General features: G+C 39.6%; 1 protein-coding gene across 1 annotated transcript in view; it reads right to left on the bottom strand.

The window, feature by feature from the left end:
* Positions 1-17,455, bottom strand: part of LOC144371382 (uncharacterized) — a 91,642-nt gene extending 74,187 nt beyond the window's left edge. The window contains exon 1 of the mRNA XM_078033720.1: positions 17,171-17,455. Coding sequence (XP_077889846.1) covers positions 17,171-17,455 — 285 coding nt within the window. The remainder of the gene's footprint in view (positions 1-17,170) is intronic.
* Positions 17,456-17,992: the final 537 nt, after the last annotated feature.

Genomic DNA, 17,992 nt, shown 5'->3' with positions numbered 1-17,992 from the left:
AGAAAGTGTGATATACTCTGATAATCATTTATTTTATTCCACTTTATAAAATGCTCAGTATCACTAATAGCTTGAGAATTGCTATTTTAAAAATCATTCCATGCAAATGGAGTTTGAACACAAGCAGGAGTAGTTATTCTCATATCTGACCAAGTAGATTGCAAGGAAAAGTTAATCAGAAGAGACAAGGAAGAACACTAAATACTGTCAAAGAGAATAAAATTAATCCAACAAGAAGATATAAAAATAATAAATATTCCCTAAAGTGCACAAAATTACATGAGGAGATAGGAATAAGAGAAGGAATCTTGTCAAAACAGAAGTGAGATCAAAAAATAAAAGCAGGGGATTAAGGAATAAAGTGGAGAGGAGGGGAAATGAAAGAACTGTGAAATAAATTTGACCAAATTATACTGGGTACACATGTGAATATAATACAATGCATTCTGATTTTATATATAACTATAATGCATTAAGCTTACTCATTACTGTTAAAAACAAAATGACAATGAAAACCACTAAACACCTATTTAAAGTGGGAAGGCTCCTCTTAATCACAGAAAATAATTTTATAGAAATTTTATAAAAAGTTAGCCCTTGGGCTGAGGGTATATATCTAAGCTAGTAGCGTTCTTGCCTTGCATGCACAAGGCTCTGGATTCAATCCCCAGTACAACCCACCCCCCCCAAAAAAAGAAAAAAAAGCAAGCCCTTAAACCAGACATGATGATGCATGCCTATAATCCCAGCAACTCGGGAGGTTAAGGCAGGAGGATCACACATTCCAAGTCATCCTCAACAACTTAGCAAGACCTTATCTTGTATAGCTCATTGTTAGAGATTCCTAGGTTTAATCCCCAGTAATATGAAAGAAAAGGGGGGGAGGGCTATAAAACATGTCTTAATATACAATCTACACTAAAATCAATTGTGATGATGAACTATAGTCCAGCTAACTGAGGCTGAATATCCAAGAAATGCTATGTTCTTGGATAACTTCTATACTTCAAGGGAAAAATGAAATCTTCTAAGTCACAATATTCCATAATAAATTGAACAACTGAAATGTTATACAAATTTTAGATAATAAAAAAAACACATTTATTTATCTTTTGGTCATTTATAAGTATATATTCCATACCACACTATTTCATTCTCTTCTCTGCTGTTTTATTTCTCCTTTCATCTTATTCATCACCACTACCACCATGTGTCTTCAACAGCATCCCCTCACTTGAGTCTAAGCTTCATGATGGCAAGGACCATTTTTGCTTGTCTACTTTACTGCTATCCCTAGTACTTAGAAGATTAAGAACACAAGAGATATTTGTGAAATAAATTAATAAATTAGTGATAAAATGAGTAGAATATTGACTTCTGTACAGAAGTTCAACCCCAACAAATCACATGCCTCATTCTTTTCCCTCCTACATGGTTATGAGAGAATCACAGAAAGCCACGCCCCTATACTCTGAAGGCATAAGCTGTATATCATGCACTACCTATCAGTGCTTGTTTCTTTCTTCCTGTACATTTACAAGTAACAACTCCCCAGCTCCCTTTGGCACTGTTTTGGAACTACCAGTTGCTCATTTCCTTTCTGAAAAAAACACAGATGTGAAATCAAAGCACCTTGTCCTTATGCCCCTCCTTCAGCTAAAGTCAGAAGCTCCTCAGGCTACAAATAATAACAGCAGCAAGGAAAATGCAAATGACAGCAGGGCAAAACAAACCAGAGGCTTCTACCTTGATATAGTCCAGTAAAACTGAAAATGGTTTCATCTTTTTCTATTTGTATCCCTCTGCAAAGAAGTAGTTGGACACTGAAAAAGGGGCTGTCTTCTGGCTGCATACCCCAGGTTGTGGGAGAAAAGATCATACCAACTGGCAGTAGACTACTGATTTGCCATTGGTACTTCATGCACCTATTTGACTGAATCTCTACAAAATTCTTGTTAAGGGTCAAGTAATCCTTTCTGCAATGACTTGATCAAGCTTGCTGGAAAATCTAACAAGAATCCAAGGTTCTTCTTGTTTCTAAGCTTATGGTGTTGTTGTCTGATGTCATTTGGAAGTAGTTTAATGCCTTCTCCTCGTTAAAACATGTATGTGTCTTGAGTTGACATTTAAAGTTTGGGAGGTGAAATGGGCTCTCCTAGCAGAATAAAAGCAAATAACCTAGTAAAACAGGAGATAAATGCATAAATATAGCCAGAGACTCTGAAGCAGATATACATTACTGACTCAAAATATCATTTCAAATGACTTCATACTACAAATTGCCTTTAAGAGACATCTCAGTCTGCACATGTATTCCCTGCTGAATGTGTTGCCTATTCAAGTGACCAAAACCAGTCTATTTTTAAATTCAGAATAAATTTCCGGCCTCAGAAACAGAAAAAGGAAGGAAAAAAAGGTTCCAAAGCAGAAAGGCAATAGTAAATGTTACTCATAGGACCCATCTCTCTGATATGCCTCAAACTTGCTAACAAAGGAGAGGCATGATACTCTCCTTTGCCCTCCATTTATTTTACAGGATATCCTTCCCTAATAGCCAAGAGAATGAGACAAAGCACTGTGACATCTCTCCTGCTTAGAAAAGGCTCAAGAGCCTGGAGAGATGCCGCAAAAAAAAAAAAAAAAAAAAAAAAAAAAAAAAAAAAAAAAAAAAAACAGCACGAGCACAACAAAGAGCAGTGGCCTAGGAAATTCAATCCCAATTTAAAATTTGCCAACTGGGAACTACTTGATAATTGAAGAACAAGCATCTATTTAAATAGATAGTTAAGTATAAACCGTGTGGTTATTAGGATCAGAGAAGAAACCCCTCCTAAAATCACCACTGGCCTGTTAGAAGTTCCAATGACTATAAAATCATTCCTCCCTCTAAGGTGAATGTTCAAATCTTCAACAGACTCAGTGAGGCACAGGAGAGAGCCACCAGGGTAGTGGTGCTTCAGGTCACAGCAGGCTTGGTGATGTCAAATGGGATGGGAGGATATGCAGGGATTACCATGCCCCACGTGGCAAAGCTGGACATGCCAGGGAGCCCCACAGCATGTGGAGCATGGATTTGGATATGAGTAAGAGGTAACATCCAGAGCCAGGAAGAGAAGTCTAAGCCAATACTGATACACAACAAATCTAACCAACTAGAAACAATACTGAATTACACACATTTAGAGGCCATTTAAATAGACTCAATAAGTCCTTTCAAAAATCAAATTTACTCTTAACATGACCCAAATGTTAAGAGCTACTATACTGGCTGACCCTAATGAACTGCCCAAACACAAGGCAACATATCATACTGCTCTTTCCCAAAAGAGAATGCCAACAGTTGTACTTGACTACAGTAACAGAAGGTAGAACTTTTTTCAAATGGCAGATTTCCCATCCAAATTAGTTCTTCTGATATATATATAGATATATATATATACATATATATACATATATATACATATATCTTTCAGTATCTGGATACATACCAAAAAGGTTGCCTGAAAATATAACCTGGGATCTTCCCAAGCTAAAGGTTTATGGGATTAAAAACATCTATGAGGTAAATCCGTGACTATAACTACAAATAAATTTTCTGTTGCCTAAAATCCATCTTCCACTGGTAGATACGATAAAAAATCATCAGGACTAAATGAGATCCTAGGACTCAGAGCAATCATGGTTCTAAAATATGGCCTTAATCTTAGACCTGAACCTGAACCCCCAGAGGTAGCACCCGGGAGCGTATGCTGTTAATAAGTTCCCTGGGGTTATTTTGAAGTTAAAAAACACTAAGTTCATCTCTTTCTCTCCAATTACAGATGGGAAACTAATAAATCATTCAGGAGAGAGTGCATGTTCAGGCCTTCACATTAGAACTTTGTGACCTGAGAATGAATGACCCAAGGCACTTGTTTCAGCAGCCACATATAGCCATCCAGAGTAAGGGCAGCCAACTCCCAGCCCACAGGCATCTCCCTCCCCAGAGCTTGGTGTGTGGCCTTTGAAACAAGTGGGAAGGGAAGGAGAGAAAAACAGAAACCTATCATTACATTCTACACTGAGATTAGATTACAAGTAATGTGGTGAAGAGCCTTTAATAGACTAGAAATACTCTCACAGAGATGCCTGTCAATTCTGTGCAGAAGAACTAGCTAGTAAAACTTTAAACAAACAATTATTTAAACAATAAGTTATTCTACTTTTCTGCAAGGCTGCTGAAGGCAGAACAGAAGAAGAGTTTTCTTAGGAGAGCTGGTCACCAAATCTGAGGTCAAGACCAAGATGTAATTCAAAGTAACTACCCCTCCAGGCATTATCTAAGGTACAGCTAACTAATGCTATGTGCTACTCACTGGCCCCCATACCTAGCCACCCCCCCTTTTCTCCCAAGTGGTACTGTTACTATTACTAATAATGCTGGCATTAGGCAAATGTATTATCAATTAAAGGAGTTTGTATTTTTCATTTTAATAAATAAAAACAAGAGAGACATTTTTCAACTAATGAAATAATTCTGAGAAAATATCACACCAAAGGATAATCTTATAGAACTAACAGAGTAAAAAAAGAAAAAATTGAGCCAGGCATGAATCTGAAGGCTGAGGTAGGATAGGAGAATTGCCAAGTTGGAGGCCAGCCTTGGCCACATAATTAGAACCTATCTCAAAATTTAAAGTACAAACTAAAAGGGCTGAGGATGTATATCAGTGGTAGAGCACCCCTGGGTTCAATATCCAGTCAAAGAAGTGGGAAGAAAAAGGATGGGAAGGAGAATGAAACAGAAAAAAAAGTTAACTAAGAGGTTCAAGATCCAGATTCCTGCTCCAGTTTCAATGCTGTGAAACTAAGCTGGTTATATGGCCCTGCTAGATCTGGTTCACCATCAGAAAGATAGGGATTCGGAGAAGGAAGCAGTGAAAATGATCAAGTCCTTTTGAAATTGAATTAATTTATAGATCTGTGGATAGCTCTTTAAATTGAAATTGAAATCAAGTCTACCTGATTATAATATCAACGAATTGTTTTTTAAATCAGAGCCTATCAGTGATTGCTTAGGTCTGTTTTGTTGTTTGCTTTCAAAGGTACTCAAGAATGGCAATGAATTCAGAGTGGAAATCATGACAGCCACTTGAGTCTCATTTAACTCTAGCAATGACACTCACCAATGACCATTTATCCCTAGATTCTACTTTCCCGCTTTTACCCCTACACTCTGAGTCACACCATCCTTTCAGGCACCAGTGTGTACCTACATCCACTTACAGCTCTATAAATAGCAACAGCCAGGCCCTACGCAGTGACCAGCCACCTGTGAAATTAGCATCAAATGAACTCATCAGGTTTCTTTACTATCTCTCCTCCTCTTCACCCTGGGCCAAAAATCCAGATGCTGCTGTGTGTCACATTTCCCTTGATGGGTGGAGAAAAGACCTGTCGCCAACACAGGATGGCCACTTCACCACAGCATTTCAACTGACTTAAAACAGTAAAGGTCAAAATTTTAATACCAAATCTCCAATATTTATTTTGTAAGTTTTGAGCCCTACGAAATTCATAACAAAAGTTCTATTTCCAAGAAATTAAACACAAAATATTCTGTTATTTTATAATCAATTTAAGTTAATAAAGTCAAAAACAAAATCTAAAAATATTACCTAAATTTTACATGATTAAATATCAATTGGAACTGAAAGGGAAAAGAACTCTAAAGATGACAAGCAGCTTATGACTAGTACACATAGAGAAAATGTATTTCCATTATTTATTATTTCCTTTAATTATGAGACTTCTTGCCTAGGTTAGGAAACCTAAAATGGCAGGGGCTTGTTTGTTTTGTAAAGCTCAGAAACAAGTGTTCTATGTCCTTCCTAATGTAGGGGCACTTAATGTGAAAAGATAGCCTTTCCAATTCATTTAACAAACATGAATTTATTGAGCACAGACTGTATGTAGGACCCACAGCTATAACTTAAGGGATCAACATGTAATAAACAATGTTTCTAAAATTGTTATACACACACACACACACACACTGAACTGTAGCAACTATATGCAGTACCCTTATTTTATACATGAATAAATATAGTTTAAATGAAATGTAAAAATGACAGTCATTTTTCAAAGTTCAGTCTATCACTATTTCATATTCCACAGCCATGCCTCACTCCAAATGCACTTACAAGAAAGTCTGTTAGGGTAAGTACTAGCCTATTTAAGGGGAAGTTCAGAAGGCAGTTAGCAAATGCTCCTTACTGCTAGTGGTAGCATGCACCTCAATCCTACCCACTGGCCCCTTGCTGCCTCACAAGCCCCTCTGCCTACCCCCAAGAAACCACTAGAAAACTAGTTGACTTATTCTCAGTGTTAGTTTTATAAGAACATAAAACATACCTTTTTTTTCTCTTACCATTCTTTAAGATAAGAATCAATAACTTCTCAGGAATATCATGTACTCTAAATCTAAAATTATGCCCCTTACACATGAGACCAGTAACTCCCCAATCTGACTGCATACTACAAATAACTGAGAGCTTTAAAAATAGAAAAATACATTGAAGATTCCATCACACAGCAATCCTCGTTTACCTGGTCTTGAGTGTGTGTGTGTGTGTGTGTGTGTGTGTGTTTTAAAGACCCTGGATGATTCTAATGCACACAGCCAGCACTTCATTAAGTGTGGTCTCTGGACCAGGAACACCAGTGGTATCTGGGAACTTCTTAGAAATTCGGAGTCGAGGGTGTAGCTCATCAGTAAAGGACCTGGGTTTGATCCCCAGAACCACAAAAGGGAGGTGGTGAGAAGAAACGATAAGAACAAGAAAGAAGGAGGGAGAGATAATGAGGGGAGGGGACAGGGTCTAAGTTGTCCAAACTGGCCTCAAATTTGAGATTCTCTTGGCCTCTGCCTCCTAAGTAACTGGAATTACAGTGTGGGCTACGGCACCTGGCCACTATCGGTATTTCAGCAAGGCTTCCAAGTGATTCTGAGGCACATTAACATCCAAGAACCACTACACTAGAAAACCTAAAAAAATATTTAAGAATTACTGTACTGTTGATTCATTTTTAAGGCATTTAATCTTACCTTTACAATTAGATAATAAAGTCCTCAAAGGAAGAAAATGAACCTTCTAAATATCCCTATAGCCAGTACTGTGACTTACACAGGTAGGTGCTTTGTTAATATTTAATGGCTTATCATTCAGCCAGCCTCCTTGTGAAATCATAAGCCACACTCTCCACAGAGAAAAGGGAGGGAGGGCTCTATGTCAATATAAACTGGCATGAGTGGTCTGTCCCCAGAAACTTGATTAAATGCCAATTCCTTCTAAACCTAAAGGAGTCAGCTGTTCCCATACTATCCAAAAATTCTCTTCCTTTAATCAAGAGTTACAAGAAGAAATTTGGAAAAAAATTATCCTGAAGAAGAAATTTTTCTTCAAAGTCTGTTTTTAAAAGAAAGAAAGAAAAATTATTGGGAAATGATTTTATATTAAAATCGATAATAATCAATCATCTATTGAATAAAAAACACTTCATTGGACTTCATTAAGGTTTCAACTATTTCTTAGAAATCAAAGCTCAGACCAGATGCAATGGTGCATGCCATTGAAATAGGAGGATTCCAAGTTCAAAGCCAGCCTCAGCAACTTAGTGAGACCCTTTCTCAAAAAAAATAAAAGAGCTGGGGACCTGGCTCAGTGGTTAAGCACCCCTGGATTCAATACTTGGAACCTTAAAAACATCAAAGCTCAAAGGCCTTAGAGTAAAATAGTAGCACCTATAGGGAATTATTCTAAAACCTAGCTTTCTGAGAATCATCTACATAAAGGGAAGCTTTCACAGGAATTGCTCAAAAAATGTTAGCTGCTTCCATCAGAATATGGGTGCAAGACCTTCAATTAAAGCAAAGTGTGTTCTCAGAACTACAAAGTGTACAAATGACTATTAGAAAGTTGCTTAAGTAACAGAGCTTGAAATAAATACAAACATTCCATTAATACAACCAGAAAACTTTAGTAGTCTAGAAATCCTAAGTGACAGATAAGAAAATGGCATGGGGCAGGCATAATGGGATAGATTTCCTCTGTTTATGAAAGCCTCTGCTGATTTATTGTGACCACGCTTTCTGGGATTACCTGAGACTGCCCAAGAATCAAGGAAAGTCATGTAAAATTCTGAAGTTCCCTTTAGATATAATGCCTTTATTATTTTCCAAACATATTAAGTTGTTTTAACCATAGAAGGGCAAGTACAGGCACCAAGAGGGAAAAGTGGTTATGATGATTACTTCAAAAACCACTTTTGAGTTCAAAGATAGCCTTAGCAAAAGCAAGGCACCAAGCAAATCAGTGAGACCCTGTCTTTAAAATTTAAATTTAAAAAATACAAAATAGGACTGGGGATATGACACAATGGTCAAATGGCCCTGAGTTCAACCCCTGGTAACCCTACTCCCACCCCTACCCCCCAAAAAAAAACCACTTTGAGTTTATTTTTGCTCTCAAAAAAAGAAGCTTCATCTCGAGTAGGAATCAGGACCCACTCTTGAGTAAACTGCTTTCCACAGTCAGGGATTAATGATTAGCAAACTGGCTGTGTTCCTCCCCAGGTAAAAGAATGGTGATGCTGAAAGTGACTGTACATACTACACATGATTAAGAATCACGCTGTCAAACACAGACAGGTAACAGGGAGCCTGAAAAGTTAGGAATATCCATGGGAAGGGCAAGAGACACAGAGATAAGCACATACCATGGTATTTCTTGTTATCTCATAGATCCCAGAGCCACCTAAGGAAACAAAAATGACTCCTCACTATTAACTCCTAGGTTTACTAAAAAAACAAGCACATTAGATCCATAGCCAGGGATACCAGCACATATAGAAATCACTTTGGGAGAAAGGAGAGATACTAGAATTGCACTCAGGACCACTGAACCGCTGAGCCACATCCTCAGCCCTATTTTGTATTTTATTTAGAGACAAAGCCTCACAGAGTTGTTTAGTGCCTTGCTTTTTGCTGAGTCTGGCTTTGAATTCTGGATCCTCCTGCCTCAGATTCCTGAGCTGCTGGGATTACAGGTGTGCACTACCACACCCAGCAGAAATCACTTTTTATGAGTATTTCTTATGGTTCCACAGTTGTATTCATGGCTTATTGTCTTTTAAAGAAAAGCAGAAAATGAAATTTTAAAATATTCTTAGCGGTTTCCCAGTACCCATCCCTTCTGTGCCACACCCAGAACTTCTTGAATACCTTCACTTACATAAGACTTATTTACATTTTTTAAAATGTTACCAGAGTGCTGTTCCTAAAACAGAATAATACTGTATTTGCCTTCTAATTCAGTCATGGTTCTACATTAGGAAAGAAAAAAAGCTACCCCATCTTAGAAATCATACAGATTTGAAGACAGATACATACACAAATTTTTAAGTGTCATCACCTGTTAATATAGGCTGAAAATTCCAAATGTTTATATTCCCCCCACAAATAGTTTCCTTAACACAAAGCCAATAGGATTAGAATATAGAACTGTATCTAATCTCCTCTCTTATTAGTCACGAGACATACCACAATTCAGCTTTTTTTATGACCTAGCACCATAATTGACAGCTTCCAGGAATACCACATAACTTTGTTTATTTGTTCTTTTTAGTTATATGTGACAACAGAATGTATTTTGACATATCATACATACAAGCAGTACAACTTCCCATTCTTGTGGTTGTACTTGATGGGGAGTAACAGTGGTCATTTATTCATATCTGAACATAGGAAAGTTATATCCAATTCATTCTACTATCTTTCCTATTCCCACCCCAAATTGCTTCCCCTGGCTACCCCCAACCCCCATCCAATTCGGTGACCACATAACATTTTTCACAACATTGCCCAATAAAAGAAACAGACAAAAATAACTTCCATATGGGGATAATACACTTAACCGTTTGTAATTATGTTTTCTGTTTATTCTGCAGGTACTTATCCAGTAATTCATAATTTACCAGAATAAGTTTCTATTTGTACAGATTGCTAACAGATTTATATGCTAATGAATTCACAACTAGCCTAGATTCCTCTGGAGAAATCTGTATTCCTCAGAGCCTCCAGCTGCCTTCAAACCATGTGATGAATTATTAAAAATATATATATGCTTGGACTCTGTCATAGAACTACTGAACCAGAAGCTCCATATTTGAATTACTGGCCCCATGTATTTTTTTATAAATCAACTTTATTAAGGTATAATTTACTTCAAATAAAAGTACCCATTCTGGTTTCAAGACTATATCCATCACAAAACAATTTTTGGAGGCTGAAATGCTAATTTTATTAATATTGTATTGGATTATGTATAAAATTATAAAGTTTGGTTATTTAAAATTAAAACTTTAGATCTAGGAAAAAAATACCTATTGTAAGTACACTGTTTGGTGTAGTATCCACAACCAAGATCTACAACATCTCCATCACGCTGTGAACATCAAAACTGGCCTCCTGTTAGGTCCATAAGACTTTTTCCTAAGATTTCATGTTTTTCAATTGTTTAAATAAATTCCTTGTTGAAGTATTAAATTCCTCTCATAATTCTGATATCTAATTCATCTCAGTGCTGACATGTGCTACTGGCTATTCTCATTCATGTTCGATTTTCCTGATTCTTTTCATTTTATTCCAGATGTCTTTAGTTAGTAGGCATGTTGAAATGTAGCATGGGGGATGGAGAGGCAGAGTGTAGATTCTGTTTCCCTCTGGGACCCACCAAATACTACAGTGGAAAAAGAATGCACTGAGTCTCACTGCCTGTTACAGATGGCAAGGTGCAAGTTCACCTCCCTGCTTGGCCATGCTGACACCTTTCAAATAAAATATGCACTCGCTGGCATTGCCTCATTTCCGCCAGTTGAGGGTGTAAGATCAGGTTCCTCTCAGCCCCGCTGGCACCCAGGGAAGGGGAGAGAAGGGATGATTCTACCACTTTGTTGCAGAAGAATGGGAATGGAAGCTCAGTTTCAGCCTGGACCCCCCAACCCCCACCCCTACTTATATTCCCTGGCCCTCTTCTAGACTACCACCTAGTTCTGTCAATCATGGAATGAAAGCTCAGCACCCTGCTGTTGACACCACCTGGCAGGGATATTGATGAACACTGCCTGCTTCCAACAAGCAGAGTGCGAAGATCAATTTTTTTTGCTCTGTCCTGCTGTAGCTTTAGGGGTATGGGATATGGTTTTCCCCTTGGTATTGGATACAGTAGGGAAACAAACATTTAAGGTTTTTGGGTTTTTTTTTGTTTGTTTGTTTGTTTTTTGGATAGGGGAGCAGGGCAGGAGGGCAGTTCCTATAACTGTAGCCATTACTGACCAGAAGTTCCCACAATACTCATTCTAAAACTACACAATTTATGAGTTTTGTGTCCTTAGGCATCATTAAGCAAATCCAGAAGATTCACCGTCATGCCTTTTCTCAAGTCCCTAAGAGGTAGACACTCTGGATTCTTTCTACCTTTCATGTGCTTTTTTGTTGTGTCATGTTCAAGGTTTTTAGTTTAAAGGAAAAGATCTTAAGGGGAAAAAGTTTAAAGGAAAGAAAGGGGCTAACACTCTTTGCAGAACTAGAACTCTTAGAGATGTATATTTTTAAGATGCCCTCTCAATGATTTTGATGCACAAATGTACAGAAACATCAGCAATGTTCAAGGGCATTAGAAAAATCAGACCCACTAAAGGAGGTCACCAGACAATCCAATTGTGGATAATACTATGTGTAAGGCGACCTACTTGTATACTTTTGTTTGAATTTGTTCATTTATTCCTTATAGTAATTTTTATGTGACAATGATTTAAATTATCATTTTCCTTAGTATTTCCTTAGTATATAAGGAAGTACTCCTAGTTTAATAGCCAAAGATCACACAGCTCATAAATAATGGAGATAGAATTCAAAACCATGCTCTTTTGCTCCCTGAGTCCACATTTTTACAAACTACTCTCTCACACAATGCAAAGCTTATAAAACTACCTTTAGTATACATTTTCAAAATTTACTCAAACACATTAAGGCATTATCCTCCTGTAATAAATAAAGTAAAGGAACATGGGAATCAAAAAGGATTTGCCTTAGGCTATAAATTCAAAGAACTCATTGGCATTCTCTCTGGGTTGGGGGTGCAAATTATTAAGTCCTAACTTCTTAGACTAGCTCTTCATAAACTGATACCAGCCTATATTTTCCAAAGTTAATTCATGTTTTAAGGCTTTAAGCTCCGGACAGGAAAAAATTGTACTTCTGTTAGACTGCACAGCTGTTTAGAACCAACTCAGTAAGCACTGACTTAATGAATGAGAAGCAATGAACCCAGCAAGGGGGGCAAAAAAAAGTAATGACTCAAATGCAGAGCAACTAAAATGGAACCGGACCAATGTGAATGTCTTATTTGACCCTATATCTGTCACTAAACTAATCATGTACATCTATCTCAGGCTCTATAAGTTTTATTATCCAAGTTAGACACAATCACAATTCTCCCTCACCCCACCCCTATTGCCAGGGATGGAACTCAGTGCCTTGTTTATGAGGGTCAATACTTTATCACTGATGATTAGATGATTACTAAATAATCTTAGCCCAAGATCACAATTTTAGACATTTTAGCTTTCTATGCCAAACAAAAGGGAGACAAGGGGATTCCCATTTCTTTCCCTTAGTAAAAGCAAAGAAATCAGGTCACATGACAGGCAGGTATAAGGTGGAACTGAAGCAAAATACACCCAGTCTCTGAATTTGGTTCTTAGCTCCAAATCTTCTTAAGAGACAGACCATTCATTGTTCTTTTGCCCTGGTGATCTCCCTTCTTGTTTATTTGGCAAGCTTCTCATTGTCTTTCAAACCCACCTTGATCAACGTCCTCCTGAACACTTCTACTGCATGTTCTATACTACCACCATTCTTGTGGCCCCTTTCATTGCTGCTGTTTTCACAGTAATTGAAACCATTTATTTGCACACAGATTGTTAACACTAGACAACTTCTTGAGAGATGAAACAATGCTTAATTCTTTATTCCAGTGTGTGCCTGGAACCTAGCTGCACTGAATACATATTTTCCATTAAGTTTCTGAAAGCCAAGTAATTTTCCCCTAAAAATCCCAAATCCCCTTTCTCATCAGTCCCTTGTCCAGATACCAGGTTAAGCCTGTGGCTATGTGTAGAAAGATCTCCCCGGCTTTAGAAGATGGGGGTGGGGGTGGGGGGAAATTTTCACGGGAAATGCACAAGAGTCATGGGTGCAGAGGCCAGAGCAACTGCAAGGTTAGTCATCCACAGTTCTTTCTGCTGTAAAATCTGAGCCCTCCCCCACAGTGCTCCAACACTGTGAACACAGCTCCTTGAACTGAGGGGTCAGCAGGTAAAGCTACATTTTATTTGGTGATCTACTCTAAAACCAACTGGCCATTAGCTCCCTCAAGTAGCAATCTGTCCTGCCTTATATGAGTCTTTACTTTTTTAACTGCAACTTATTGGTGTTCTTGAACAAATCAGTTTTACATTTATTCTCCAACTATAAATGATGCCACTAAGTCCTTCTAAGTGCATGTGAGAAGAGGTGGGGAGGGGAGAGGCAGAAAGTCATTATGCAAAGCCGTGAGACAAACAATTGGCGCAAAGTGGGAAATGTCGGCCTTCTGTTATTCTCTCATAGGCCTCTCTAGACTCCATTTATAAAGTACATCATCTCTGAAATCCACCAAGTTTCTGTAGTGAAGCACTCCACAAAAAGCTATGACTTAGGTGAAATACCACAGCTGCACCTAACTCCACATAGCTAACCCTATAATATGTATAACCATGTAGCCCATGCCCAATAGTCCAGGTGACTCAAGACACAACTACCTTCTCCAAAAACGCTGGAGGCAAAAGGCTGGCACCTCAAAAACACCCTCAGGTAGCCCTGGATGATTCTACTGCAGCACTCACATCTCATTTTTGGAAAGCCCTATAACTCAAGTCTGAGGACAGTGTCACAGAGTTAATAAATTCTAAACAATCCTCATTAAAAAATACTCCCACACATATACTGATTACCTATCATTACAGGCATTTTCCAAATGATGGTATGGTCCTCATTTATATTTTTAAAAGTATAAAAAGATGCTTTGATACATTATGACAACATCACCTGAAATAAATCAAACTAATTAATATCAAGAACCAACAAAAAGGGGCTAGGGTATAGCTTAATGGTAGATCATGTCCTTACCATGTGCAAGGTCCCAGGTTCAACCTCTAGCACCAAAAATACTATAAACCAACAACAGTCAAGAAAAACCTCACAAAACAAAATGAAACTGCAACTTAAAACATTCTCTGATATGTTAGTTCCAAATAAGAACAATTCCATAATGTCACCTTTTGTTTCATTATGCCAACCATCTGGAAAAAGACATAAACATATCAGTTACATGCCTATTTATGCTCTTAACATTCACATTCATACCACACTCACCATTCACCACAAATACCAACTATGTATCTAATAATAATGAAAGCAAATAAAATGCACTGAAACACATTCTAAATGTTGTTCTAAAGGTTTAGCATATGTTTTTACCCTTCAAAACAACCATATGAGGTAAAAACTACAATTATCTTATTTCCTAGCTACAGTTTGGTTCAATGACCCCTCCAAACACACCGTCTATATCTTTTTTACTTTGGTTTATGTCTCTTATTTATTATCAATAATCAGGTTCACTATAGATTATTCTGTGACTGGGAAACAAGAGCACCAAAGAACTGAAAATATACCATCCTTTTCACTCACAAGCTCTGGTTTGCAACATTAATTCACAAAAGATAAAGGCATCAGACAGCTCCCATGAAAGGAGAAGAAGATACAAATGCAAACACATTATAATCTGAGAAGCAATTAGGTCTCTAACTTGGAAAGTTAGGTATTTCCAGATAAATACAGAATTGTGCATTTCCAGTGCCATTAACTTTAGGAAGACTGCAGCTAATCTCAGTGAATCCATAAATAAAACCCACTCTGTGAACATTACATAATTCACCCCTCAGCCTCTCATTTCCTGGACAGCAATCAGTTCTTGAAAGGCAATCAACTTCTTTCTCCCCATGGAACAGGAAAAAAATTCTAGTGATACTGTGTACACACCAAGACATATTCACTAAACTCGTCTCTTTGTGATTTTTGTCTCCCACCTAATTATAGATGAAATATGATTTACATTCCTTGTTCAAGTGTGATATATTTAATAGATTATTCCACATCAGTTTATCCAGTCAAGTCAGAACGACAGTAACAATGTTAATCAAGGTTAGGCCTACGTATCAATTTTAAGCTTCATATAGTTCAATGAAATTATCAAGAGTTGTGGGACACCATCAATATGTTTTGCTCTCTGTGTCAAGAGATTCAGAGTATTTGTTGATTTCTCCTTCATGTTCTATTTCACTCATAGTGGGGGAAAAGAATATGTGCAACATATGTGCTGAAACTCGGCCCCACACGCTCCACGGTGGGGATGCTGAGGGCCCAATCTAAGAAGAAGAATGCTATCTTGCTACCTGGAGCATTGACACCAGCTAAGCCATCAGGTCACATTTCCCTGTTCTGCTGGGAGACTGGAAAACCCAAGCCCCTCTGTGAAGGAACTTATCTTCTCCAGCCACCTCATCCTCTCATTCCGTCCTCTGGAACTAATTTTCCCTCAACTCCCCTTCTTCCAAATCAGGGCAACTATCTCTCTCAAACACTTTCCGATAGCATACAACCTTCTCCACTGTTCAACTTGCACTGATCACTCCCTCCATTTGTTACTAATTAAAATGTGGTTCTTTTATACAGGGTCTCAGTACCCAACCTCAGGATCTTCCTATTCATTCTTCTAAACCTTACAACTTATAGTTCATTGCTGGTGGTGTTGAAACTATCCTAGCTCCTGGTTATAACTATAACATGAGTTTTCTAGCCTCATGGAAAAGAAATATACATCCTGTGCCTAGTCTACCTCTTTGAGCTGAGCAGACTGTCTCCCTTCTCCATCGTTTCATTGCCTACAAAAGTGAAATGTATTCTACTGCACTACTGTAAAGTGGAATGAGCTAATGTAAGTGCTTAGCAAAGTACCTAGCACAAGGTAAGTGCTGAATGTTCTTTAACCTATGCTCATTCTTTCTTTCAGCTCATAAACTGACATGACAAGAAGAGGGCTGGTAGCTTAGATGTGGTCAAACAGCCATCTGGGGCCATGGTCAAGATTAAAGACACTAATTCTACCATATACCTTTCCATCAATCACTTGTCTGATAAACCAAACATTCACTAGAAAATTGCCAACAGAGTATTGTACCAAATTCTGCAGGTTTTAGAGGAGATAAAACTAAAACGTGGTACCTACATATAGGAATATAAAGTCTGATTTAAAAAAAACTGTCTTGTATAATTACAATAGAACTGATGAGACACAGTGATGACAGTAATCTCCAAGTGGGGCACTGAAAGATCTGGACAATTAAGAAATATTTAAGCTCAAGCCTGCTAAGATTCAACTTACTTCTCTGGCCAGTCATGGATCCTGAGAATCTGTTATTTGGGTCTGGGCCTCAGTGAGCAACGGACAGTGGTGGAAGTGTGTTCAAGTTCAAGGTATGCTACAGCAGGTGACTGAGAGCACTTACCCAGGGTCAATTCAAAACAATCTAGAGATCAAGGACCAACAAGATGACCTTAAACACATATCTTTAAAATCTAGTTATTTATGAAAAACAGTTCCTTGAAAATAAAAACAGACTTTTCATGTGATCTAGAAATTTTACTTCTCTGTGTGTGTATGTGCGTGTGTGTATATATATATATACACACACATATACATATATCAATATCTATGTCTGTACATACACACAGAGAGAAAATAGAAAAGAGGATTGCAAAGAGACTTGCACATCCATGTTCATAGCAACACTACATATACAATAGCCAAGAGGCAGAAGCACCTCACATGTAAAAATAAAAATGAATGGGTAAACAAAACGTGGTATAGACACAGCGGGCCAGACAGATCAACAGACAGCACCAGGGGGGAGGCCGGCGCTGCCAATGGGGCCGCGCAGAAAGGCAGAGGGGGGAGGGGGCGCTTACCTCTAGCGCTTCAAAAGTGACAAAGCTGGTCCTGGCAAACCCATGAATGATGTCCTCTTCGGCCAAGGTGGACTCTCGCCTCTTCCTCCGCGGGGGTCTGGGCCGGGACCCGGCGGAGGACAGGGGCTTCCCATTGTCTTCCCTGTTGGAGCCCGAAGACGAGGCGAGCGAGGGCGCCCCGGTCTGGCCAGCCCCGCCGCCGCCCGCAGCGCTGTCCCCAGACCGCCCCGGAGCGCCTCTCCCGGTCTCGCTGCGACCATGACCGCTGCTTTTTGGGGAGTCCATGGCCCCGAGTCGGGCCATCCATGGCTCTGCCACGCCGGGGTCCCCGCGCTCGCCGCCCGCGCACCACAGGCTCCAGCCGCAGCCGCACAAAAAAATTGACACGGAGCCCTCCCTCCCGCGGCACGGCGTCCCTCCGCTCCGCACAGACGCTCGTGGCCCGCACCCGCCGGCGAGCCCGCAAAGGTCGCGGCAGAGGGGCGGGGCGGAACTTCGCACGCCCCGGTGCAGGAGAAAGCCCCAGCCGCTGCTCACGCAGGAAACTCACCACCGGGCCGCCGCAAGAGGTCCAAGCGGCGCAGCCAGCGGCGGCCGGGCAGGGCAGCAGCCAACAGGATCACGTGGGCGGCTGGGGGCCCACAGCGCTCCCAAGCCCAGGACGTGCACGCTGGGGCAGCCGGGCATGCGCACTGCGGGTAGCGGGGCGCGGGGGGGGGGGGGGGGAGGGGGGGAGGGGGGAGGGGGAGGGGGGAGGGGGGAGGGGGGAGGGGGGGTTAGGGTTAAGGCGAGGGGGATGAGCGTTGGGGGAAGCGCTTGGGG

The sequence above is a fragment of the Ictidomys tridecemlineatus genome, chromosome 16, assembly GCF_052094955.1.
Source record: "Ictidomys tridecemlineatus isolate mIctTri1 chromosome 16, mIctTri1.hap1, whole genome shotgun sequence".
In the NCBI taxonomy this organism is placed as follows: Eukaryota; Metazoa; Chordata; class Mammalia; order Rodentia; family Sciuridae; genus Ictidomys; species Ictidomys tridecemlineatus.
This window is presented reverse-complemented; position numbering and strand designations above follow the sequence as displayed.